The 26863-nt window shown below is 48.4% G+C and overlaps 2 protein-coding genes across 15 annotated transcripts in view; one reads left to right on the top strand and one right to left on the bottom strand.

The window, feature by feature from the left end:
* Positions 1–3980, bottom strand: part of EIPR1 (EARP complex and GARP complex interacting protein 1) — a 123245-nt gene extending 119265 nt beyond the window's left edge. For 2 of the 11 annotated variants that reach the window (XM_051833299.3, XM_089327868.1), the window contains exon 1: positions 3653–3980. In XM_051833299.3, coding sequence (XP_051689259.3) covers positions 3653–3694 — 42 coding nt within the window. In that variant the 5' untranslated portion in view covers positions 3695–3980. The remainder of the gene's footprint in view (positions 1–3652) is intronic. The other 9 variants (XM_051833300.3, XM_089327871.1, XM_089327873.1 and 6 more) reach the window with 8 other exon arrangements.
* Positions 3981–7495: 3515 nt separating this feature from the next.
* Positions 7496–26863, top strand: part of TRAPPC12 (trafficking protein particle complex subunit 12) — an 84471-nt gene continuing 65103 nt past the window's right edge. For 2 of the 4 annotated variants that reach the window (XM_008274555.5, XM_089327866.1), the window contains exons 1-3: positions 7496–7668; positions 9130–10364; positions 23400–23516. In XM_008274555.5, coding sequence (XP_008272777.4) covers positions 9135–10364; positions 23400–23516 — 1347 coding nt within the window. In that variant the 5' untranslated portion in view covers positions 7496–7668; positions 9130–9134. Of the gene's footprint in view, positions 8193–9129; positions 10365–23399; positions 23517–26863 lie in introns of all 4 variants that reach the window. The other 2 variants (XM_008274553.5, XM_089327865.1) reach the window with 2 other exon arrangements.

The following is a 26863-nucleotide window of genomic DNA, read 5'->3' as shown; positions in this document are numbered from 1 at the left end:
AAGTTGAAACGAAAGTTTAAAAAAAATTTTTTTTTTATTTAAGAGTCAGTTACTGAGAGAGAGGGAGAGACAGACAGACAGAGTGATCTTCCACCAACTAGTTCACTCTCCAAGTGGCCACAATGGCCAGGGCTGCACCAGGCCAAAGCCAGGAGCCAGAAGCTTCATCTAGGTCTCCTGGCTTACCCATCATGCCATAATGCTGACCCTGAAACTAAACTTTCATTTCACTCAGCTCACTCTGGTCTTCTCCTAAGCATTGCTATTTCCCAGGAAAACACTCTGCTATGTTCCCTTCATCTAAGAACAAGTCTGATACTCAATTCCAGATCGATCCTGTGTCAGGTACCAGCCAAATATTAATCAATCCAAGCACTGTGTTACATGAAGTGTCCTGGAAAATCAAGCCATGGTCTTGGTTGCAAGAAGCTCCCCAGTATTGTTCAGGCAGCCTCAAACACGTGTTAGCCAGTTTGACTGATTTGCTGACTCTGCAAACAACTAGTAGGCATCTAAAAGGGCATGGAAGAGAAATAAAATGTCTGTCTCAGTCCTACGTCACTCAGAGGAAAAACACGCCTGCTCGTGACAGTGTCAAGCTTCATTCATGAGGATCTACACACGCAGGCACCAAGGACATCGTGTCTTGAACAAAAGGAATTAAAAAGACAGTCTTGGATGTGGGGGGAACCCAGACCTTAAACCCAGCTCTTCTAATTATCACCAGATTTATTTTTAAAGATTTATTTCCTTATTAATTCATTTGAAAGGCAGAGCTTCAGGAAAGGGAGAGGGGGAAGAAGGTGGGGAAAGAAAGAGATGTAGGCCGCCAAGTCTGTGCCAGGTTGAAACCAGTAGCTACCCACTCCATCCAGGTCTCCCACATGCATGGCAGGGACCCCAGTATTTGGGCCATATCACCAGATCTTTAAAAGCTCCAAACCTCAGAGTCCTTCTTCCAGACTGCTGACAATCTCACATGCCTTTTATATGACTGAACTTTACAATTACTTAATTTTTAAAAAGCTACAAAATAAATAACCCACATAAGACAAAACTCATTTGATTCTGCAGCGGGGGCAGGGTGTCAGAAGAGAAGTTTCAAGAAAACAAAATGTTGGGGGCTGTCATTGTGGCAAAGCAGGTAAGGCCACTACCTGCAGTGCTGGCATCCCATATGGGCGCCGGTTCGAGTCCCAGCTGCTCCATTTCCAATCCAGCTCTCTGCGATGTACTGGGAAAGCAGTGGAAGATGGCCCAGGTCCTTAGGCCCCTGCACCCATGTGGGAGACCTGGAGGAAGCTCCTGGCTCCTGGCTTCAGATCGGCGCAGCTCTGGCTGTTGCAACTAACTGGGGAGATGCGGATGGAAGACCTCTCCCTCTCTGCCACTCCTTCTCTCTCTCTGTAACTCTTACAAATAAATAAATAAATCTTTAAAAAAAAAATGATGGAATTCACAAGTAATCTGACCAATCACGTGGCAGATCATATTGCACAGCGTTTCCGGGGCAGTTCCTAGGTATGTTAAGAGTTGCCAATGAGAAAGGGGAGAAAAACAAATGAGAGCAGTAAGCATCTAATAACCACAGGAAAAGTGAAAAGTTTTACATGGGAAAACAGGATAGCGCCCTACATGAGTAAGTAGTCAACAATATTCATATAACTGCAAAACTGCAGAACCCCTGCAAAACAGGGGTCAGCACTGTGGTGCAGTGGATTAAGCTGCCCGTTGCACACTAGCACGTCACATCAGAGTACTGGTTCAAGTCCTGGCTGCTCCACTGACCCAGCTCCCTGCTAACGTACCTGGGAAGGCAGTAGAAGATGGCCCAAGTACTTGGGCCCCTGCCACCCACATGGGAGACCCAGACGGGGTTTCAGGCTCCCAGCTTCAGCCTGGCTTAGCCCTGTTTTTTGTCACCATTTGGGGAGTGAATCAGCGGATGGAATATCTCTCGCCTCTCTCCTTCCTGTCACACAGTCTTTCAAATAAATAAATCTTAAAAAAAAAAAAAAAAACTCAATATGGATTTGGCAAAAGATGCATGATATAACTCTAGACAGTGTAAATGAAGGTAAAGTAAAGTATTAAAAAGGGAGTGAAGAGAACCCTCGACGCCTCATGTGCTAAGACATCCAGTCATGATATAAAGAAATAAAAGCATGAATGCCTCACTCAAAGACACAAATGGCACAGGTTCTCCCTGATCTGTGGTAACGAATAGAGTACCTAAAGGGTCACCTATAGAAGTGAAAATTGACACTTTCAGGTGCAATGATTTTGAAAAGCCCTTGTCCGTCTGTTGAAGTACAGTTTTTTCTTTCACACTATTTGTTGAACTCTGTACTTAGTGTAGGGTTAATCTGATGAGTATAAAGTTAATTGAAAATAGATTTTTGTAAGGGCCGGCGCCATGGCTCACTAAGTTAATCCTCCACCCACGGCACCGGCATCCCATATGGGCGCGGGGTTCTAGTCCTGGTTGCTCCTCTTCCAGTCCAGCTCTCTGCTGTGGCCCGGGCGGGCCATGGAGGATGGCCCAAGTGCTTGGCCCCTGCACCCGCATGGGAGACCGGGAAGAAGCACCTGGCTCCTGGCTTCGGATCGGCGAAGCGCCAGCTGTAGCGGCCATTTGGGGGGTGAACCAACAGAAGGAAGACCTCTCTCTCTCTCTCTCTCTCTCACTGTCTAACTCTATCTGTCAAAAAAAAAAAAAAAAATAGATCTTTGTGAAAAACAAGAGTGCGGATAGGCGAGGAAAGAGGAAGAAGAGTGGGAGGGCGGGCGGACGGGCGGGAGGGAAGGTAGGGTGGAAGAATCACTGTTCCTAAATCTGTATTTATGAAATAAAAGGTTTCTAGGTTTAACAAAAAGCAGTGGTTGTCTCAGGGAAACAGACAAGGGAGGGCTACGTGTATGGTCTACTGATTTTAATCGGAACTTCAGCATTTGACTTTTTAAACAACCAGTGAGAGTTACTTGGAGGCTGTAAAGTTTCTAGATTTACAAGGATGAAAAGAACCGAAGGAGCCCGAGTCTTCCGGTGAGCCCCGAGCTGCCATTCGCCCGGTACCAGGGCGCTCCACAAACTGGCGGGCTTCAGCGTGGGTTTCCTGCCCCACCGAGCGCTGGGCACACGGAGGGCGCGCCCGGGCGCAGTCCCCGGCAAACCCCGGCGGCCACCGACCCTCCCACCTCGCGGGACACCTTGCCGGCCGTCCTGACCCCGGCTCGGGGGTGGACCGACTTCCCACTCCCCTGGCCGGGAAGCGGAGGCCCTGGTCACGGGAGCTGTGAAACAGGACCCTAACGGGGAAGCAGCAAACCGGAGGCCCGCCCGCCGCTGGGTCCGCGAGGCGCCACAGGCCGCGGCCGCCCTCCCGCGCGCAAGGTCCTCTCCACGGCGAACGCCTCCACGGACGCCGGGCTCAGCTCTGCCTCCGGCGGGGACGCGAGGGCGGAAGCACGGCTGAAGGCGCCGGCACACCGGCACGACCGGCCCGGCAAACGGGGAAGGGCTAGGAGATGCGGCGATCCTCGCAGGGTGGACAGGACGAAAACGCCAGAGAGCGGCAAGCCCACGCCGCCCAGAGACCTCGCGCGGTCAGCACCAGGCCGGCCGGTGCCAGCCGCCCTCCGAGTGGCCCACCTGGAACTCCAGTCCGTAGATGACCGGCGCGTCGTCCTCCATGCTGCAGGAAGGCGGCCCGACCCGGCCGCTCCCTCGCTCAGTCCCCTCTAGAGCCGGCGCGCCCCCACCTTGCGGCGGAGCTCGGGGCTCCCATTCATTCCTCCCCGCAGCAAAGGGCTGAGACCGGGCACACTTTCTGGCCCACACCGGCACCCGTAGGGCTTACTTCCTGTTTTCTCAGTGCGTATTCGACGCGCTCCTCTTCAGCCAGCCAATGACAGCGGGGGCCAGGCTCTTGCGCATGCTCACTTGGGCTCCCATCCGGGCCTCTACTCTGAGAAGGGAGACCGGGGGGCGCGGCTTGGACGGGCTGCTTCCCGAGAAAGCGCTTCGAGTGTCCGGTGCAGGATCGCCCTGAGGAAGCTCGCTCGCGGAAGCTGGGACTTGCCGTCTGTCGTCACGGCTGCTGCTGTGCGCAGCATCTCGAGCTGGGCCACGCCTTAGGCGCCCCTGGGGCGCTTCCGGCTTGCCCTGAGGCGCTGCCCAGTGGAGTGGCCCGGGCCGAGCTGGTGCTGGGGCAGTCAGCCGGGGAGCGGCCGCCGCACCACCGCAGAACCACGGCCTCACTGCCTCGGAGACTCGGTGCCCAGAGGCCCTCAGGCCTGAGGACGGCTCCGGGGGAGATGTGCGCTCCCCGGGGCCTGCAGTGGCGTGCACGGGTCCAGAATGACTATCATTGCTGACCCCTTCACTGACCCGATTCTACCCGGGTCTCCAGGACCACCCCACTTTCTTCAGGTGCTGGAGACGAGTCGGCTTCTCCCTCCCCTCAGTTGATCTGTGTGACTTGTTGCTCACGTGTCCCAGCATCCTGCAGCGTGCCGGCAGAGTTAAGACGCCGTGAGCATTATGTTGAGACCTTGGAGTTTACATTGGAAGTCCAGGAAGCAGAGGCCCTGACGTGGGATTCCTACCTGCTCTCACATGTGGAGATTAACATGCGGCGCTAGAGAATGCAAGAGCTTCCTACCTCTGTGTGCAAGTCACGCACCAGTTATGACGGGCCTATCAGTGATATTGCAGGTTCGGTTCGTCATGACAATGAAGTGAATCACAAATATTTTGTGCTTCCTAATGTATATAAAAATTAGGTTTGCACTGTGTCAGTGTGCAATAGCATTGTATATTTTAAAAATACATGCTTAGGGGCCGGCGCTGTGGCTCAGCGGGTTAACGCCCTGGCCTGAAGCACAGGCATCCCCTATAGACACCGGTTCGAGACCTGGCTGCTCCACTTCCGATCCATCTCTCTGCTGTGGCCTGGGAAAGAGGTAGAAGATGGCCCAAGTCCCTGGGCCCCTGCATGCACATGGGAGACCTGGAAGAAGCTCCTGGTTCCTGGCTCCTGGCTTCGGAACAGCGCAGTTCCGGCTGTTGTGACCAATTGGGGAGTGAACCATCGGATGGAAGACCTCTCTCTCTCTCTCTGCTTCTCCTTTCTCTGTGTAACTCTGACTTTCAAATAAATAAATAAATCTTTTTAAAAAAATACATGCTTTATTATAAAATGAGCTTTCAGCAAGCCATTATGTGTTTGCTGGCAGAGAGTCTTCATTATTGATGGATGCTTAAGTTCACCAGGATTGTGGCAAATCCTCAAAACAATGAAGTCTGCCACATCACTGGATAATTTCTGTTGCAAAATATTTTTCTGTCACATGTTGCTGTTTCATAGCGTTTTACCCGTGGAACTTATTCCCAAATTACAGTCTTCTCAAACACTGTTACTGCTTTATCAACGAAGTTTAGGTGGCATTCTAAATTTTGTGTTGTCATTTCAACGGTATTCACAGCATCCAAACTAGGAGCAGGTTCCTTCTCAAGAAACCATTTTCTTGCTCATCATAAGAGGGAATCACTCATTAGTTTTATTATGACATTACACAACTTAAACACATCTCCATATTCCATGTCTTAATTCTGTTTGCTATTTCCACTGTATCCACAATAATTTCCTCCAATGACATCTTGAATCTTCCAAAGTTATCTATGAAGGCTGAAATCAACTTCCTACAAACTTAATGTTGACATTTTGACTCCCCATGAGTCACAAATGTTAGTGGTGTTTAGAGTGGTGACTCCTTTCTAGAGGATTTAATTCACTTTGCCCAGATACCTCAGAGGAATTACTATCTGTGAAAGCTATAGCCTTGGAAATGTATTTCTAAAGTACAAAGACTTGAAAGTCAAAACTGCTTTTTGTTCCATATGCTGCAGAATGAATGTTATATTAACAGACATGAAAAAGTATCAGTCTCAGGTTTGTATATCCCCATCAGAGATCTTGGATGACCATGGGCATTGTCAACAAGCAGGAATATTTTGAGAAACATCTTTCATTCTGAGCAACAGTGGGATGGAAATATTCAGTAAACCATATTGTAAACAGGTGTGCTGTCATCCAACTTTGTTATTTTATAGGCCACAAGGGGGTAGATGTACAATTCCTAGGAGTCCTGTGGTTTTCAGAAGGGTAAGTGAGCGTTGGCTTCAGCTTAAATAAACAGGTGTATGAGCTCCTCTTCCAAGCCAGACAGTGGAGATCTCCTGTGTAGCTAGAAGTCCTATATGGCATCATCTAAAAGAAGACTCTTCCGTCTGCACTGAATATCAGTTTTTCAGTGTCCCCACCCTCATCAATTATCTTAGCCAGATCTTTTGGATACCTTGTTTCAGCTTCTACATCAACCCTTGAGTCACTTGCTACTTGGAGGTGGCCTCTGCCACTGTCATGAACCACCCTCTGCTTCCTTCAGGATTTTCTACTGCAGCTTCTTGTCTCTTGGCCTTTGTAGAAGTGGAGAGAGTAAGGGCCTCACTCTAGCTTAGACTGATGTAAGGGAATGTTGCAGCAGGTTTGATCTTCTATTTGTACACTAAAACTTTGTCCATATCAGAAACAAGGACTGTTTTGGATTTCTTATCGCTCATGTGTACATCAGTATACAATGTAGCTCTTCTGACTTCCTTCAAGAACTTGTTTTTGTATTCACAGCTTGGTAAACTGGCCCAAAAGGCCTAATTTTGGACCAGCTTAACTTTCAAAATGCTTTACTCATTAGAAGCATTTCTAGCTTTTGATTTAAAATGAGATAGGCCACTCTTCCTTTCACATGAACACATACAGGCAATGTAGGGATATTAATTGACCTATTTTCAACATTGTTGTGTCAGAAAATAGGGAGACATAAGGACAGAGAAAAAGATAAACAAACAGCCAATAAGTTGACCAGTCAGAACACACACATTTGCTGGTTAAATTTGCAGTGTTATATGGGTACTGTTTATGATGCCGCAAAACAATTGCAATAGTCACATCACCTATCACTGGTAACAGATCACCATAGCATACAATAGTAGTGGAAGAATTTTAGAGATTGTAAGGAATTACCCAAATGTAACTCAGAAATGAGCAAATGCTATGGAAAAATAGAACCAATAGAGTTTATTTAAGGTTGCCACAAACCTTTAATTTGTTTTAAAAAATGCAGTGTCAAAGCACAATGAATTATGCATGTATGGTATACTACCATGTTTACCGTCAGTGTTTTACAATACTACATTTGAAGGGTGGGAAAGGTAGAAAACAGGTTAATCACAACCACAAATTCCTAGAAATCAGTATTTGCAGCGTTTGCTGGCCAGTAGAAACGGCTTCGGCGCCTCTCTTCCACCTGCTGCTTCCGCCTCTGCGTGCCCCTCAGGGCAGGGCAGGTGATTTCTCCACCCACCCGCTCCTGGCCGCCCCTCCCACAAGCACCTTGTACTACAGGCCCCGCCCACCACAGAGGAACCGGAAACACGGCGCTTCCGGCTGAGGTCAAGGGGCGCCCGCTACCTCACTGGGCAGGAGAGGAAGTGGGTTGGCGGAGCACGGGCACGCGCAGGCGCACAAGCCGCGCGGCGATGCCCGGAGTGCCTTCCCTGCTTCCGGGCTTCCGTCCCTTTCTGCCCGGACTCTGACCGCCCCGCAGGTGATCGCTCCGCAGAGCCCAGCGGGCGGGTGGCAGGGGAGGGGATCTGCTCGGGTCTCAGGCCGCTTTCCAGAGGGAGCGGGGCGTCTGCGTGCGGGGTCACCCGTGCCCCGTCGGGGCTGCAGCCCGCTGCCCCAGCGCCTGGTCTCCCCAGAAGGGGTCGGCTCCATGGGTGGAGGAAGTCGCGCGTCCGCCTTGGGGCACCCCCGGCCGTCCCTGCTGCGTCCGCGCTCCTGTGCTCGCTCTCCACGTCCTCGGAAGGGCTGGTCATTGCTTCCTCCCGCGGCCTCCGACGGCCGGTGTCACCCCAGCGTGTGCCGCAGCCGGCCCCGGCGTCCCCACTTGGCAGCCACGCAGCCTCCCCAGCCGCGTCGCAGGGTTGGGGATCAGGTGCATTCGTGGTTCCGGTCAGGGAGTGGGCTGCTGCTGTCACCACGAACATGGCCTTGTTTCCTGCCGTTGAACTTTTGGCATGCCGGGCTGTCTCAGCTTCCCACAGTTGAGCACACACTGTCCTAAACTCGGTGAGAGGGAGGTAAAGAGATGGTTATGTGTTGGAGTGTCTTGGAAAAATGTCAAGGAAAAGAGGGGCCTTTAGCTAAAGAACAGTGTTTAAGAAGCTGGAGCCCGCACACAGAGTATATAAATAGTATTTTAAAAACTGAAATAAATGAAGATAGCAGCAGTTGACAAGCATGTAGAGAAATTGGAACACTTGTGCACTGTTAGTAGGAATGTAAAATGGTTCAGTCACCGTGAGAGCAGTTTTGAAAAGTAAAAATAAAATTACAACATGATTCAGAAGTCCCACTTCTGGGTATATACCTAGCGAATGAAAAGCAAGGTCTCGTGAGGTATTTGTACTTTTAACTTCATAGCAGCTAGTATTTACATTAGCTAAAAGGTAGAACCAACCCAGATCTGCATCTGCAAGTAAATGGATAAAGAGAACGTGGTCTGTGCTACAGGGGGGTACTACTCATCCCTTAAAGAGGAAAGCAGTTCGGACACATGCTGCAACATGGGTGAATACTGAAGATCTTATCTTAAGTAAAATAGCCCAATCACGTGAAGACAAACATTGCGTAGCTCCCCTTGTTTGAGCTACTCAGTCAAATTCAGAGAGATTAAAAACTGTAGTGGCTGTTGCCTGGTGCTGGGGGGTGGGAGAGTGGACATATGGGGAGTTGTTCAGTGGGTATGGAATCATCATTTGGCAAGATGAAGCATTTTGGAGTTAGATGGTTATAATGTGATGGTTGTAGATGTACTCCACTGTGGAAGTCTTATGTTTTACACAATTAGAAACAACAGCTGGAGGAAGGAAAGACTTTGAATTTTGTGCCACTTGATTATATAACCGATAAACATTGTTTCAGTTTAAAAGAAAAGACAAAAGGAGGTTAATAATAGCTCAAATAGACAGCTGCTAAGGTCGATTTCTGTTTGTCCTTGTTTCAGGTAGCATGGAGGATGCTAAAGGTGGTGACCAGAGTGTGACCGAGGGGTTTCCTCCTGCCAGCGTTGGGGCTGAGAGGGTCACTCAGCAGGTGCCCCAGGAAGACCAGGGGCAGCTTCTTTATCATGAGGAAACCATTGATCTTGGTGGAGATGAATTTGGGTCTGAAGAGAATGAGACCATATCAGAAGATTCCCACAACTTCATAGATAAGCTCAATGAGCACATGATGGAGAGTGTCCTCATTTCTGACTCCCCTAATAACAGTGAAGATGACGCAGGTGACCTTGGCTGTTTGCAGGATGTCGTGGAACCTGTGGAAGGCAATGCGGATCCCAGCCTGGCCAGTATCACAGCTGGAGAAGGGATGCACACCCCGAGTAACGGCAGTGAGACGGACACAGATGCCACGCCGAGAGACGTCTCTGACATGACCTCTGACAGCAAAGCCTCTCTGAAGGAAGACTCCACACAGGAAGAAGCAACGGCCATGCCAGTCTTTGAGGATGCAGGTACAGAGGACTTGACGCCTAGGGGTGAAAAGGCCCCTGGAGAAGAGCAGGTCCCAGAGGCATCTTCCAGTCAGTCTTCCAAAGACGAGCCTGTGCCTGTGTGCACCATTTTTAGCCAGGCAAGTGCTGCACCTGCCCAGCCGCACCTGTTTCTGCACGATGGCTTCGAGTCTCAGATGGTGAAATCGCCCAGCTTCAGCAGTGCAAGCGAGATGTCCGCCAAGACCCCTCCCCAGGTGGTCCGGCCCAGCCCCAGTCTGAGCAGATTTTTTGGGGATCCAGTGAGCACGAATTCCTTGGCCTCTGGCTTCTTTGACTCCTTCACTACATCCACTTTCACTTCCGTCAGTAACCCTAACGCAGGCTCCTCCGTTCCGGAAAAGTCGTCACCACTCACTGCCTCGATGGGAGAAAAGGCCCTGGACTCTCCTGACTGTTCTTACCCTGCAGGGGTGCCCAGATCGGAATCAGGCACTTCCACTGCTGCCCCGGAAATCCCTGACTCCCCGAGACCGTTTTCACAGATACAGACTGTGTTTGCAGGCAGCGATGACCCTTTCGCCACCGCGCTTAGCATGAGTGAGATGGACCGAAGGAATGACGCGTGGCTTCCCAGCCAGAGCACCAGGGATGTCCTGACCGCAGTAGCCACGCAGCAGTGCGGCACTGTGTTCATAGACAAGGAGAGCCTCACCATGCCCGGGCTCAGGTTCGACAACATTCAGGTAGGATGTGCACTGCAGTCCCTTGCTGTAGAGTACTTATCGTGCCTTTCAAAGGACAGAAAGAATTTTTTTTTTCTCAGTTCCTAAAATTCTCATTGTGAGAGTCTTATGTTAATATATTTATGAGGGGCCGGCACCACAGCTCAATAGGCTAATCCTCCACCTGCGGCGCAGGTACCCCCGGTCGGGGAGCCAGATTCTGTCCCGGTCGCTCCTCTTCCAGGCCAGCTCTCTGCTGTGGCCCGGGAGTGCAGTGGAGGATGACCCAAGTCCTTGGGCCCTGCACCCACATGGGAGACCAGGAGAAGCACCTGGCTCCTGGCTTCGGATCGGTGCAGCGCGCCAGTCGCAGTGGCCATTGGGGGGTGAATCAACAGAAAAAGGAAGACCTTTCTCTCTGTCCCTCTCTCTCTCTCTCGCTGTCCACTCTGCCTGTCAAAATGTTATACTTTGTGTGAACTTCTTATTCACATTTCAACTCTAGAAAATGACAAGTCCAGGCCGGTGCCGTGGCTCACTAGGCTAGTCCTCCGCCTTGCAGCGCTGACATACTGGGTTCTAGTCTTAGTCGGGGCGCTGGATTCTGTCCCGGTTGCCCCTCTTTCAGTCCAGCTCTCTGCTGTGGCCTGGGAGTGCAGTGGAGGATGGCCCAAGTCCTTGGGCCCTGCACCCCATGGGGAGACCAGGATAAGCACCTGGCTCCTGCCTTTGGATCAGCGCAGTGTGCCGGCTTCGGCAGCCATTGGAGGTTGAACCAACAGCAAAGGAAGACCTTTCTCTCTGTCTCTCTCTCTCTCTCACTGTCCACTCTGCCTGTCAAAAAATAAAAAAAAATTTTAAAAAAATGACAAGTCCATTTTTTTAAATATGGAAAAATGTGTTACATACAACATGCATGATATACATAGAGTTTTTATGGGTTTAATAATAATATCTATATGGCTAAATAAATAATCACAAAAATGTGTGTAGCAAATGGCAATATGCAAATGTTCAGTGTCAGTACTAATTAAATTGTTTCTATTGTCCATCTACCTAGGTAAGTACTATATTTATAATTATTCAGTGTTTGTTGAAGTATCAGAAACTAGCCTTGGACAACCCATACAGGACCAGAAATTGCTACAAGTTGAGTATTTCTCATCCTAAATGCTGGGGATGCAAAGTGTTTCAGATTTCAGAGTTTATTTTTATTTGAAAGTCAGATTTACACAGAGAGAGGAGAGGCAGAGAGAGAGAGAGAGAGAGGTCTTCCATCCAATGGTTCACTCCCCAATTGGCCGCAACATCTGGAGCTGCACCAATCCGAAGTGGGTGCAGGGGCCCAAGGACTTGGGCCATCTTCTACTGCCTTCCCAGGCCATAGCAGAGAGCTGGATCGGAAGTGGAGCAGCCAGTCTCCAACCAGCGCCCATATGGGGTGCCGGCGCTTCAGGCCAGGGCGTTAACCCACTGTGCCACAGTGCCGGCTCCTGTGTCTCTTTTGACCCAGCAATTCCACTCTTAGGAATGTATTGTAAAGAAATAATCACACTGATATACAAATACCCAGCTATTATTGGTGCCCATTAGAGTGAGATTTATAATCGCAAAGATCCAAAAATAATCTAAAAGCCCTTTATTAGGAGCTGATTGAATACATTGGCTCGCCTCATCTGTGCAGTTTGTGTAGCCATTAAAGGTGGTACCGAGGGCTGTGGGAAGGACTTAAGCCAGTTGTTCCTTGCCGTCTGCTGGGCCCCAGGGCTGTGAGGTGCACTGGGAACTTGCAGCCATGTTTCACTCTGGCTGAGCAGAGGGCTGCAGTGAGCAGTTGACATTTAGTGGGTAGGAAAAGAATGCTAAGTGCCCCAAAGTGGCTGCTGGCATTGTGCAACAAACATTCATCTGTCCAAAATGTAGGTCATTCTTCTGGTGAGAAACACCGCGTTTACAATTCTTGTGCTCATTTCACTTCTTTGAAGTCGGGGTGCTGGGCTCCACCACAGGTCCTCTGCTGCCTAAGGCTGTGTTAGTCCGGGCAGCATCCATGCAGCAGTACAGTGTGTCGGTCAGTGTGGATTTAAGGCCCACACATTACATATCAGAACATGCACCCAGAGCCCAACCAGAACACACTGTCTTTTCTGTTAAGTCCTAAAGTAATGTCTTCCATAGCTCTTTTTTTTTTTTCTTTTAAATAGGCAGAGTTAGACAGAGAGAGAGACAGAGAGAAAGGTCTTCCATTTTCTGTTGGTTCACCCCCCAAGTGGCCGCCACAGCCGGTGTTTGCGGCCGGCGCGCTGTGCCGATCTGAAGCCAGGAGCCAAGTGCTTCCTCCTTGTCTCCCATGCAGGTACAGGGCCCAAGGACCGGACCATCCTCCACTGCCTTCCCGGGCCACAGCAGAGAGCTGGACTGGAAGAGGAGCAACCGGGCCAGAATCAGGCCCCCCTACCGGGACTAGAACCCGGGGTGCCTGCGTGCGCCGCAGGCAGAGGATTAGCCTAGTGAGCCACAGCGCTGGCTACCATAGCTCTTGAAACATACTGGTTGCTGTGGAAGTCTCTTGATAAGTGTAAATTTGAACTAGGACTGTTCCCCCAGGTACCTGTGACTTTCACATGTAGCAAATGTGCTAGATGTTTGCTCACCCAGTGTCTCTTCACTTGTGTGTTATCCTTTTGAGTAGCTTTCTATTCCCAGGATAGAAAAGAAAAGCTACAAGGTTTACCTCAGTTGAAAATACTGTTTTTATTCGCTGAGGACTTCAGATTGGTATAAAAAAAATAGTTTCTCTGTTGACTTACGGTGCACACCAAGTTTTTAAGATTTAATTAACAACTTGCTGGATTTACCTTTCGACAAGGTCTACACCATTGTTCTAAATCAGCTTTTTCTAAAAATACTTACTTTCAAATTTTTTCCCGAAGTTGCTCATCTGTTGGCACCTAATTCCCTTCCTATGGAATAAAATTCTATTTTTTAAGATAATTGCTTGTTCATTAAGTGACTTTGGTGGCAGTCTAAGTTAAATTAGAGGAATTAAAGTTAACTTTGTGAAACTTCATCCAACCATAGTAGCATTAGCTACTAACCATAGTTGTTGATGGTAGTTGTTTCCCTTAAAGAAGCAAATGAGGCTGGTGCTGCGGCTCAATAGGCTAATCCTCCACCTGTGGCGCCGACACCCCAGGTTCTAGTCCCGGTCGGGGTGCCGGATTCTGTCCCGGTTGCCCCTCTTCCAGTCCAGCTCTCTGCTATGGCCCGGGAGTGCAATGGAGGATGGCCCAAGTCCTTGGACCCTGCACCTGCATGGGAGACCAGGGGAAGCACCTGGCTCCTGACTTCAGATCAGCGGCCATTGGAAGGTGAACCAACGGTAAAGGAAGACCCCTCTCTCTCTCTCTCTCTCTCTCTCTCTCTCTCTCCACTCTGCCTGTCAAAAATTAAAAAAAAAAAAAAAAGAAGAAGAAGCAAATGAGAAATTTTAAGAACCAATAATGAAGGGAATTTGGAGAATTGTTTGTATGAAGCTTATTTGTTTATTGAGAGAGACAGAGGACGGCACAATTTCAGGGTTAAGAGTAACAGGGTTTTCTCTCCTGGAGCTGTATCACAAACATACAAAGTGACTACTCAGACCTGCTGGCACATCTGGAAACTCAGTGGACAGACTACGAGGCTGAGTATTTCCTCTACCCCTTTCTCAAACTGTTCTCCAAATTTCTCCTTCCCCTTCACCCTTCATGCAGTTTAGACGTGACAGGAATGCCCACACAGTCAGTGTCAAGACCTTTCCTGGGTCAGCTCCAGTCCTTGTGTCGGAAACTCCAGAAACTTCCAGAAAACCAAAAATGCCAGTGTCACCATGTCTTCTACAATCCCATCCCTGAGCTCAGAGCTTCCATGGAATGGAAAGCACCCGTTCCTCAAAGGAGTTAAAAGGTCTTTGATCCAGTCCAGTTTCTCCTTTTATGATGGGGAAATGGGAGTCATCGTGATTTGTTCATTGAGCAGTGAGCCTCCTGTGTCCCAGAGACCCAGCCTCTCATTTGACACAAAGGAAGGGCTCTGACCAGCATGTGTGGCCTAGTTAGGGAAAGCAGACTTGTAAATGGCTGTGATAGTGTGCCTGTGGCTCAGCCAGTTCAGGGCAGGTTCTCATGGCCATGTTTACCCAACATTATGCAGCCAGCATGTAGCAGAGCCACTACCAGAACTCGAGGCCTGTTTGCCTTGGTTCTGAGCTCTTTATCTTGGGTTATATTTTGTCTACTACATAAATGACTGGTTGCATTTCTCTCGGAAAGATTGGTGTTTAAGCCTCAGAACTAGAAATCACTACTAATGATCAAGGAAATGCAAATGAAAGTGAGTGAGCTCTCAGCTCACACCTTGTAGGATGCTTATTCTCAAAAAGACAAGATAAGAAGTGTTGGAGAACCTGGATGCTCTTGGAGGGAGTGTAAATTACTACAGCGAGTCTGTAGGTTCCTCCAAAAGTTAAAAATGAAATTGCCGTATAATCCAGCAGTCTCCACTTCTGGGTATGTATGCAAAGGAATTGAAATCAGTATCTCAGAGATACCTACACTCCCGTGTTTATTGCAGCACAAGCCAAGATATGGAATCCATTGATATGCCTATTGATGGATGAATGGGTAGAGAAAGAGTGTGTGTGTGTGTGTATGTGTATGTATATATACACAATGGAATACTATTGAGTCATTAAAAAAAAAGCAAATCCAATCATTTACAATAACGTGAATAAACCTGGAAGACATTGTATTAAGTGAAATAAGCCAGACACAGAAAGAAAAATACCACATGATCTCACTTACATGTGGGAACCACAAATGTCGATCTCATAGCAAAGAGAACAGTGATGGTTTCCAAGGGCTGGGGACGAAAGGGGAATGAGGAGATATTGCAAAGTGAGTACACTGTTTGAATTATGAGTAAGCTCTGGACGTATAAGATATAGAATGTAGTAATATAATACCATATTGTTTACTTGAATTTTGATGAGAGCAAAGTCTAAGTGTCCCCCTGCATACGAATGGTGACTGTGGATGATGATGGTTGTTGGTAAATTTGCTTTTGTATCCAGTACACAGTGATGTACTTCAAAAAGTTTGTGGAAAGTGGAACTAAAAAGATGTTCATTTTGGTACAAAAAAATCTTTGAAATCGTGTATAGTTTTTTCATACCTTATATTTTCCATGAACGTTTTTTTAAATGTGTCAGTTTTTTTTTTTTTTGAAGATTTATTTATTTATTTGAAAGAGTTACACAGAGAGAGAAGGAGAGGCAGAGAGAGAGGTCTTCCATCCGCTGGTTCACTCCCCAGCTGACCACAATGGCAAGGGCTATGCTGATCTGAAGCCAGGAGCAGGAGCCAGGAGTTTCCTCTGGGTCTCCCACGTGGGCGAAGGGGCCCAGGGACCTGAGCCATCGCCACTGCTTTCCCAGGCCACAGCAGAGAGCTGGATCAGAAGTGGAGCAGCCAGGACTCGAACCGGCGTCCATATGGGATGCCAGCACCGCAGGTGGTGGCCCCACTGGCTACACCACAGCACTGGCCCCATCCATGAACTTTTTGAAAACCCCTCATACATCTATCAAATCATCACATTGTAAACCTTGAATATAATTAAATTCAAGGTTTACAATTAAATTCCTCCATCTAGAAGAGGGTGGACTGGGAAGACAGCAGAATTTCTTCTGCAGGGTATCCCCTGGAGGGCAGATTTTGTGTACCCCACCCTCTCACCTAGAACTTACTCATTTGGCCACACCAAGCTGCAGAGAAGACTGGAAATAGTCTCAGCTACTGGATGGCCAAGAGTGCAGGCAAAACTGAGACATTCAGTCATTAAAAGGAGGGGAGATCAGAGACTGATTGGTGGGTAACTGTCTGCAGCAGGTTCCTCTGGCTCTGAATATCTGACTCCATAATCCACAGTACTGCTGTCTTTGAACCATGGTTGGTAATTAAACTATTGCTGCATATGCAGGCGTTAACCAGCAGTAGGTAGGCTCCCAACCCATTTTCTAGTAGATATGTTACAAATTGTGGTAGTTTTTAGACTAAGCCCCAAAGGACTGTTTATGTAAAGCTCACTGTATAGAGCTAATGTTGTATATTATCTTTCCTGATCCCTCTGCTCACTCGCTCACTCTCTCTCTCTCTCTCTCTCTCACACACACACACACACACACACTCTTGTTGTGGTTAGTAATTTAGAGAGATAAGAACATTAGTAATGCACATTTGTGTACAATCTTTTGTGTGGTCATGTTTTCACTGCTGTTGGGTAAAAGCTAGTAGTGCAATCGCTGGGTTTTCTAACTCTGATGAAAACAGCTGACCTTGCTTCCAAAATAGGTACACCATTCTTCATTTCCACAACAACGTATGAGATTTAAGATGTTCCATGTCCTTGGTATAGTCAAGTCATTTATTATTATTTTAGCAATTTTTGTGGTTATATAGTAGTATTTCATTGGGGTTTAAATTTGTCTTTCCCTGATGACTGATGGTTTTGAACATCTTTTGCTATGCACACTATTTATATCTCCTCTTTTTGATGTATCTGTTCAAGTCATTCTGTAATCTTTCAAGCTTTCAGCATTTGTCTTACTGTTACTGAATTTAAGAGTTCTTTAGATATTCTTGATAGACCCAAGTTATCATGTGTATGTGTTACAGGTATCTTTCTCATTCCGCGCCCTGCTTTGGCATTCTCACGTCGTGTCTTTTGAAGGCAGACACCTTAATTTGTTGGTGTAGCTTTACAGGCTATGGATTCACTTAGCTCTGTTTTGAAAAAGTTGTTTGTTTTATCCTCATTTTAAAAGGTTATTTTTGCCACATAAGCAATATGTTTACAATACATTGACTTCTAGATTGAAGGTTTATTTTTCCTTTTTAGTGCTTTTTATTTTTTTAAGATTTACTTATTTATTTGAAAGTCAGAGTTACACAGAGAGGGGAGAGGCAGAGAAAGAGGTCTTCCGTCCGATGGTTCAGTCCCCCGTTGGCCATAATGGCCGGAACTGCGCCAGTGTGAAGCTGGTAGTCAGGTGCTTCCTCCTGGACTCCCATGTGGGTGCAGGGGCCCAAGGACTTGGGCCATCCTCCACTGCTTTCCTAGGCCATGGCAGAGAGCTGGATAGGAAGTGGAGCAGCCAGGACTCGAACCGGCGCCCATATGGGATGCCAGCGCTTCAGGCCAGGCATTAACCCTCTGCACCACAGCACCAGCCCCCTTTTCAGCTTTGAAAATGACATCCTGTTGTCTTCCAGCTCACAGTTTCTGATGAGAAGTCGATTTCTTCCCTGTGCTCTCCTGTACGCGATGCTTATTTTCCCCTTGTGCGTTACAGACTTTATCGCAGTTCCAGCAGCTTGGTTCTCATGTGTCTTCACGTAGTTTTCTACTGCATTTATCTCGCTGGAGAGTCACTGACCCTCCTGGATGTGGGCGTTCATTGTTTTCATCAACTTTAGAAAATTCATGATCATTATTTCTTTAAATTTTCTTTGTTTTTTCTTTCCTTCTACTTCTGGAAGTTCCAGTTAAACATACTGCTTGATGTTGCCAAAGTGACTGGAGGAGTATTTGTTGTGTTTTTATTTTTCAGTCTTTTTCTCCTTGTAATTAAGTTTGAAATTCCTATTACAGTGTCCTTAAGTTCACTTATCCCTTTTTTTCTGTACTTTTTATTTTGCTGTTTATCCTTTTCAGTGGCTTTTCCATATTTTTTCTCTCCAGAATTATCATTTGGTTCTTTCTTCCTCATATTTGAGGCTTTTTTTTTTTTAATAAGATTTATCTATTTATTTGAAAGAGTGACAGAGAGGGGGACTGAGTGAGAGATCTTCCACCCACTGGTTCACCCCTACATGACTGCAACATGGCTTTTGGTGGGCTGAATCCAGGAGCCTGGAATTCCATCCAAGGCTCCCAGGTGGATGGCAGGGGCCCAAGCACCTGGGCCATCTTCTGCTGCTTTCCCAGGCACGTTAGCAGGGAGCTGGATCGGAAGTGGAGCAGCCAGGACTTGAACTGATGCTCCTGTGGGATGCCGGTGTCTCAGATAGCAGTGTAACCCACCACAGTGCCAGTCCCTCAAGTTCTAGTGTGACTTTAGATTTTTGGGAATATCTGTAAGAACTGTCTTAAAGTTCTCTGAAATTCCATCATCTTCAGAATGTCTAATTTTTCTCTTAGCTGTGGGTCACATGGGCTTTGTTTTTCACATGTCTAGAAAATTTCTACTAGATGGTACACATTGTGGATTTCATGTTGTTGAGTGTCTGGATCCTGTCTTCTTTCTTAAAAAAGACTTCTACTTTCTTCTGGCTGGCAGGTATGTTGTTTGCAGATTCTACTTGATTTTTTTAGATTGTTTTAAAGCTTTTTAGAGTGAAGTCAGAGTAGCTTTTATTCTTGGGGTGATCTTTGTGAGGTCTGTACAAATGCCCCAGGTATTCAGTAAGAGCCCTCCCCAAAGCTGGCCCAAACCTGATGTCCTTCAGCCCTGTGTAAGCTGTTAGTCATGTACCGTCCTCCACAGCTCTGTCCTGTACGTGTGTGGCTGTGCTCAGCAGTGGGATCAAGGGGCTCTCACGCAGACGTAGGGGGCCCTTTCTCTGTGTAGCTCCCTTCTTTCTGGTTCTGTGGCCTGAAAATTCCAGCCGGCTCAACCTTTTCAAAATCCTGCTTCCTCTCCTTCCCTCACCAAGTTCATTTCCCTGTGCCTGGAATTCTCGCTGTACAATTGGCTTCCAAATCTCCACTTGTTTTTCCCTTCTCTCAGATCACAGTTGACTTATTTTGCCTGTTGTTCCAGTTGTTCACATTAGGACAGTAAATCCACTCCCAGCTCCCTTGCAGAGGGCGACAGCAAAAGTTAATGCTGCTGCCTTTGTTCACCTCTCTCAGGAAGGACCTCACTTCCCTCCCCAAACGCCCCACATAAAGAGCACTTGGTTCATCTGAAGCATGCAGGTGAATGAGGGATCTGAAGACTTAGCTTAAGTTGCATTGTAACAGTCCTCAAGCTGACTTACATGTGAACCATTCCATTAAATTGAAATTTGTTTTGGGCCTCAAAGAGAAGGGATTTAGGTTCTGCTTTTTCAGTTTTATTGAGATATAATTTATATGCATTACAGTTCACACATTTAAAGCGTATAATTTGGTAATTTTTTATTAGACGGTTATGCAGCTATTAGCACAATCAATTTCTAGAACATTTCTTCACCCCAAAAAGAAGTCCTCAACTCATAAGCAGTCACTCCACACCTGTACCCCAGCCCCAGACAGCCACTAATCTACTTCCTGTCATGCAGGCCATGTTGTTTCATGGCTGGCTGCTTTGCAGTTAGCCTTACATTTTCAGGAAAACATCAGTGTTGTAGCGTCTGCCAGTATTCATTGCTTTTTATGGCCAAATAACATTCCATTGCATGGGTGGTCCACATTCTGTCCATTCCTCAGTTGATGAACATTAGGTTGTTTATACCTTTTGATTATTATGAGCAGTGCTACTGTAAACACTCACGTACACGTTTTTGCATGGACAAATGTTTTCAGTTCTCTTGGATGTGTAGCTAGGTGTGGAATGGCTGGCGTTTAACATTTCCAGGAATCGCCAGATAGTTTTCCAAAGTGACTGTTACATTTCACATGCCTATCTGTGGTGCATAATGGTCTCAGTTTCTTCAAATCCTCGAGTTTGGCTTTTTGCTCTTTGTTAAGGTGGTGTCACATCACTAGGGAGAAAGCAAACACAAGAGCCAGAGACTAGGACATTCCCAGAATGAACAGCCGTGTGACTCCATTGGAGCCTGGCAGACGGCTCTGTGACACTGCCCTGTGACCATGTGATCCTGTGAGTCACCTGCTCTGGTTCTGTTTTGTCTTTGGCCATTGAAATCCAGAAGAGAGTTCTAAGACTTCTCCCTGGGGTAGCAGGCCTATGGTCACCTGCGAGCTGTGAGAATTGGCCACCTGCTTTTCTGTAAGCATGCTGACCAGCAGGACGGCTGATGTTGCCACTGCCAGGTGGGAAGTGAGTCCCTGGCTCCACATAGTGTCTCCTCCATGTCCCTTACCCATGTCATGGCTACAGTGGGCCCTCGTGCCATGTTTTGTTGACAGTAAGGTGTCCATTGGGCTCTCATGGGATGCCATCCCAGGTGGAGCTGTAGCTCTCCCTCACTCCAGTAACCCAGGGGTGCATGCAGTACACAATCCCTTCAACTCACTGTGTATAACTTCCTGCAGTTTCACGGCACAACTAGTTGGGTTTGTCTTTAAAAAAAAAAAAAGTAAGATTATATTTATTTGAGAGGTAGAGTTACAGAGAGAGGGAGAGACAGAGACAAAGGTCTTCCATCTGCTGGTTAACTCCCCAAATGGCTGCGATGGCAGCCCATTGGAAGCCAGGAGCCTAGAGCTTCTTCCCAGTCTCCCACGCGGTACATAGGCCCAACCACTTGGGCCATCTTCTGCTGCTTTTCCATGCCATAGCAGAGAGCTGGATCAAAAAAGGAGCAACCTGGACTAGAACGGGTGCCGTATGGGATGCCAGTACTGCAGGTGGAGGCTTAGCCCACTGTGCCACAGTGCTGGCCCCTGGGTTTGTCTTAAGAAACTTGGTCCCATCATTGGACTTTCCTAGGTGAGATATTTGTTAGTCGTGCATAAACTTATATCTCAGGAGCCTCCTGTAGTAACTAAGTTGTTAACTCGGAGAATTTTAAGAACAAAAGACATTTTTGCAATGCGGTGTGATTAATTGGGAATGTTGCAAGGTTGGAGGAGTTGCACTGGTCCTCCCTCCCCAGCATTAAGATTGGATTTTTGCGCCTTGCCTGGCTTGCGGCTCCTCTGGCTCAGATAATATGCTTTGTCTAATAGGAGTTGCGTTTTTGCAAAGCTTTAAGGAGCCATATGTCAGAACTGTTTTTATTTGCTCTTTAATTATCACTGCTAGATCAGTTTTAGCTGCTTTGTGACTCTGGTATTTGAAGTATTACACCCTCTCTCGGAAAGCAGAAATTATAAAATTGCTGCTTCTAGATCTTTGCTGCAGTAGAGGGAGATGTGTGGCTTGGCCTCTGTGAGCACCAGGCTTAGCAGCCAGGGGCAGAAACACACTGATCCCAGCCACAGCCTCCCTCCCGCTGCGGGCTGGCAGGCCTCTCAGTAGAAGGCAGCGGAGCGGAAGAAGCAGACACTTCGGCAGCCTCTCCATGTCTCTTGCTCACATGGTCTGGGGGCAGCTTTGTTTTAAGTGTCACCATTTGAAAGACAGCAGAAAATTCAAATGCTGAGCAGAACTGCTCGGTGCCCTTTGTTTCCCAGCAAGTGGGCGGGCAGTGGGAAGGGAGCCTCCAGGTCTGAGGTTGTGCAGGAGCATTTGCAGTTCTCTCCTGCCCCTCTGCAGTCCCCTGTGACTGCAGGGCAGGCTGCCTGCGAGATGCTGAGGACGTGGCTTTCCCTGCCCCTGCTGAGGTGACCTACTTCTGGTTTCTCTCTTCAGCTCGCTTGGGAGACCTCTGGACTCTGCTGCGTCCCTGTCAGCAGTGCTGAGGATGCGCTGGGTCAGGGGAGGTTGGGCCACTCTGGGCTCACCCGTCTCAGGCATTGCTGGGATCTGAGCTGCTGCCTCTGCCCGCAGCGCTCCCCAAGGTGGCAGCACCTCCGCTCTGCGAGGAGAGCAGTCCAGAGCAGCGTCCTTGCCACAGCTGCTCTCTGGGCCAGCTGCAGCGGCAGCTCAGAGCCCAGTGCGTGCCCTTCACGCTGACCTCTCGTAGCCACTGTTTTCAGCCAGCAGGCCCCAACCCTGGGCTCCCCCTTGTCCGTCGGATAGTCACCAAGGCAGCCTTCACATGTCTCCGTGTGTCGTTGACTCGAGAATGTCCAGCTCAGAAGTGCTTTCCTGGGGGCTGGCGCTGGCAGCGGGTTAAGCTGCTCCTTGCAGTGCCAACATCCCACATCAGAGTGCCAGTTCAAGTCCTGGCTGCTCCGCTTCTGATCCATCTTCCTGCCTAGGTGCCTGGGAAGCAGTGAATGTTGGCCCAGGTACTTGGGCTCCTGCTGCCCATGTGGGAGACCAGTGTGGCTCCTAGCAGTTATTTGGGTGGTGAACCAGTGGATGGAAAATCTCTATCTCTCCTCCTCTCTGTCACTGTGCCTTTCAAATTAATTAATTACAAAAAAAAAAAAAAAGGAAAGGCATGCCTCCCCTGTGTCTCAGGCACATCCTGTGTCTCACAGCCGAGAGGCGTCTCTCGGGTCACTTGAGGCCATCTCTTCTATCCTGGCCACGCAAAAGCATCTCATCCTCTGCCCTTCTGTGCCTGGCTGTGAAGTCAGTAGCAAGCCTCAGCTGCCACCCTAGTGTTGTTTAGTCCCACCTAAGGTGGGTGCAATCAGAGGCGTCAGGTCAGGCAAGAGGTGCTGCAGCCCAGGGGCCGATGTGACCCCTCCTCTGGCCTGCAGCATCAGGTGCCCCCAACCCCTGCAAGCCTGGGGCCTGGCTGGACAAGGCTACAAAGGAGTCTTGTGTGACTGGGGGCTTAGCTGGGAAGAAGGAGGCACAGAGGGCTCTCCTGGTGGCCTGGGCCGGTTTGGGAATGTGGTCAGGCTGCCCGCCCAAATGGAGCCCAGCCACTAGCGTGCTCTCCAGTGACCGTAAGTCCCTGGTCCCTAGCGGTATCACCTCTCCTGGGGCCTCCCCAAGCCCATCCCTTCAGACCCTCTTCTGACTTGGTTTTGCCACCTGTTGTAAGCCCAGAATAAATGGTAATGACCTTCCATTTCCTGTTCGTAACAAGGAACAATTCTAAAAATACTCATGTCACTAAAATGCTGGTAATTGAGCTTTTGGTTAATTGAAGTTTTACTATACACAACCACTGCTTTTACCTCTACAGGCCAGTGGAGTGAAAGACACTTTGGTTAGTGTGGGTTCCAGTTAGCTGAGTTTAATTAGCATTCTACTGTCTTGACAGTTTTTTATATTCCTTCCAGGGAGATGCAGTTAAAGACTTGATGCTTCGCTTCCTGGGTGAAAAAGCTGCCGCAAAGAGACAAGTCCTAAACGCCAGCTCTGTGGAGCAGTCTTTTGTGGGACTGAAGCAGCTAATTGTAAGTAGCAGTGTGTGATTTTCAGAGTTCTTGTTTGATAAGTCTACCCTCCTTGGTAAATTTTTTCAAGAAGGTAATTATTTTGAATATATTGTTCTTAGTTCTTACACATAAATAAAATTTTATTGAATTAGACGCTAGTTCTGTGCCGCAAGAAGCATTGTACTAATACGCTGACAGTTTTAAGTCCAGTGAGTGAAAGACTAGGATCAGGTTACTTGAAGCAGCAAATACAGGTAGTCTTCAGAAGTTCATGGAAAATATGTATTACCCAAAAAAAATGCATGAATTTCAGAAAAAATCTTTGTACCACAATAAACAATGTTTCTATCCCATTTGCTAAAGACTTTTAAAAATACTCTCATATTTGGATCAGACATAATAAATACAAGTAAAGGACTTTGTGTTCATTTTTTAATATATTACATTTCCTCCATTTGATGTAAAAGGACTATTACTGAATGGGTGGATTTCTTAACATTTTAAAACTTTGCCATGGATTCTACAAATGAATATTTTAAATTCGATGATGCTGGATCACTAGTGCTGTGCATATAGATTTATTTCCAATGAATTCATAATCTGTAAGGGCTGCTTTTCTAGATTTTTAAGGAAAACATAGCAGAAGTCCACCGTCTACTTTTCACTTAGGAATCCGTAAGCTGGCCGTCTGGTAGGTACTCTCAAACGATAGGCACATCCCAACGTCTGCTTCATTTTGCCAGTTCAGCCTCACTCATACGTCCTAGCATCACTCCTTTAAGTTGTCCAGGTGGAGACATGGAGGCTTTAGCAGAACCGCTCCTGGGCTGTGCACGGTCGGTGGGAACATATCACTGAAGGTGTTGGAAAATGTGGTGCTTGACTGTGGAAGCAGAGTCCCCCAGCTGCCTGACACTCTCCCTGCAGATCCAGTGTACCTGCACTCACACTGGGCTCGGAGGAGCCACCTGAAGGATCACACTAGTGTTCTCATCTTCTGAAGAGATAATAAAGGGCTGGGTAATTGGCTGAGCCGTTAAAATGCTGTTCGGGACACCTGCGTCCCATATCCGATGCCTTGGTTCAAGGTTCTGCCTAGATTCCAGCTTCCTGCTAGCACACACCCTGGGTGGCAGCAGGTGATAGCTCAGGTAGTTGGGTTCCTGCCCATGTGGGAGACCCAGATTGAGGTCCTGGTTCCCAGCTTCATCCTGGTCTAGCCCTGGTTTTTGCAGGGATTTGAGAAATGAACTAGTAGGTTTGAGATCTCTGTATGTGTGTGGAATGTGTCTGTGTGCCTCTCAAAAAAAAGAAGAGAGGGGTTGGTGCCGTGGCTCACTTGGTTAATCCTCTGCCTGTGGCGCTGGCATCCCATGTGGGCACCGGGTTCCAGTCCCAGCTGCTCCTCTTCCAGTCCAGCTCTCTGCTGTGGCCCGTGAAGGCAGTGGAGGATGGCCCAAGTGCTTGGGCCCCTGCACCCACATAGGAAACCAGGAAGAAGCACCTGGCTCCTGGCTTCAGATTGGTACAGCACTGGCCATAGCGGCCATTTGGGGAGTGAACCAACGGAAGGAAGACCTTTCTCTCTGTCTCTCTCTCTCTTACTGTCTGTAATTCTACCTGTCAAATAAAAAAAAAAAAAAAGAAGAAGAAGAAGAAAAAGAAGAAGAAGAGAGGCTGCTGTTGTGGCACAATGGGTTAAGCCGCCGCCTGCAGTGCCAGCATCCTTAGAGAGAGAGAGAAAGAGAGGAATTTCTTACCTCTTTCACATCTCGTTTCTCTGTTGTGACTAATCTTCTATACTAAGCTTCATATCTCACCCATCGTAAGGATATAATAATTAAAGGTTTAGAACTTTATTGCGGCTTTAACTTTGTACCCCATTTAAATCATAAATGAAGATTAGCCTGTGAACTGAAAACTGATGAGGATGAAAATTTTTAAAGTTTATTTTGGGACACGTGTGGTTCAGTCCTGAGTTAGAGGTGGCCGTGTTCTGTGTTCTGACTGTGATACATGGTCAGTCACCTCGTTGCAGACTTTCTAGTAAAACTCAGACTGAAATAATCCTGGTTCTGCCTGTCTTACCCACCTCCACTTTTAAGTCAGCCTCGGAAAGCGGGATGGAGCCCCCCCTCCTGTGGCAGCAAAGTCCTGAGCCAAACTCCAGAAGGGGATCCTTTCTTTATCTGTGACAGCAGCAGTTTGCACAGCAAGAACAGGTTTCCTCGCCGCCCGTGCGTGTGAGCTGGGTTGTCTGTAGCATTCTGTTTGGTTTGGTGACTTCTGTCCTCCCTGAGAAGCCTTCCGGTCAGGATGGGTCTGGGCCAGGAGTGGGCTGCTTGTGGAGGCGAAGCGTGGGCTGTCTGTGGCGGGGAGAGCATGGCTGTCTGTAGTGGTGTGTGGGCTGTCTGTGGCAGGGGGAGCGTGGGCTGTCTGTGGCAGGGGGAGCGTGGGCTGCCTGTGGCGGGGGAGCGTGGGCTGCCTGTGGTGTGTGGGCTGCCTGTGGCAGGGGGAGCGTGGGCTGCCTGTGGTGTGTGGGCTGTCTGTGGCGGGGGAGCGTGGGCTGCCTGTGGCAGGGAGAGCGTGGGCTGCCTGTGGCGGGAGAGCGTGGGCTGCCTGTGGTGTGTGGGCTGCCTGTGGCGGGGGAGCGTGGGCTGCCTGTGGTGTGTGGGCTGCCTGTGGCGGGGGAGCGTGGGCTGCTTGTGGTGTGTGGGCTGTCTGTGGCGGGAGAGCGTGGGCTGCCTGTGGCGGGAGAGCGTGGGCTGCCTGTGGTGTGTGAGCGGTGGGATCTCCCTGCCTGACAGGCCAGAGGCTGACCCCACTGTGCTACTCTGGCGGGGACTCCACCACCCCCTGCTGGAGTCCATGTGTCCTGCCCCTGTAGCTGTCCCCAGCTCTGTTGTCAGCAGGTCTCTGGAGTAAGAAGGAAAGGAAATCGAAACCCTCCCCGTTCCACTCAAAGCTGAGTCTCTTGTATTCTTACTCTTCAGTCGTGCTTATTATCTTCCTTTGATCGCTGATCTTTTGCCTGGAAAACCTTTTTTGGGGTCTTCCCAAGAGCCTGTTTTGAGAAAGCGCTGAAGGTTGTTGGATATTATCCTGGGAACTACAAGATGCATTGTGTCACTGTCAGTGGCTAACTAGGGTAACTCGGGGTGCAGTCAGAGCTCGGTTAGGGAAATTAGAAATCGGTAATAAGCTGGCGGGAAGCGTCATGTAGACCACCGGCGAATGTCCAGGGTCTGAAACAGACACACAGTAGCTCCACAGCCTTCTTGAGAGAAATGAACAAGAGAGCAGATAAGGCAGGAAACCACTCAGCTGAGAAAGAAGTAGTTAGATGGTAGAGAAATGAAGGAGCG

This window comes from Oryctolagus cuniculus, chromosome 2, assembly GCF_051225735.1.
Source record: "Oryctolagus cuniculus isolate XC-2025 breed Fujian yellow rabbit chromosome 2, ASM5122573v1, whole genome shotgun sequence".
In the NCBI taxonomy this organism is placed as follows: Eukaryota; Metazoa; Chordata; class Mammalia; order Lagomorpha; family Leporidae; genus Oryctolagus; species Oryctolagus cuniculus.
The sequence above is the reverse complement of the archived record's forward strand: the minus strand, read 5'-3'. Positions and strand labels throughout refer to the sequence as shown.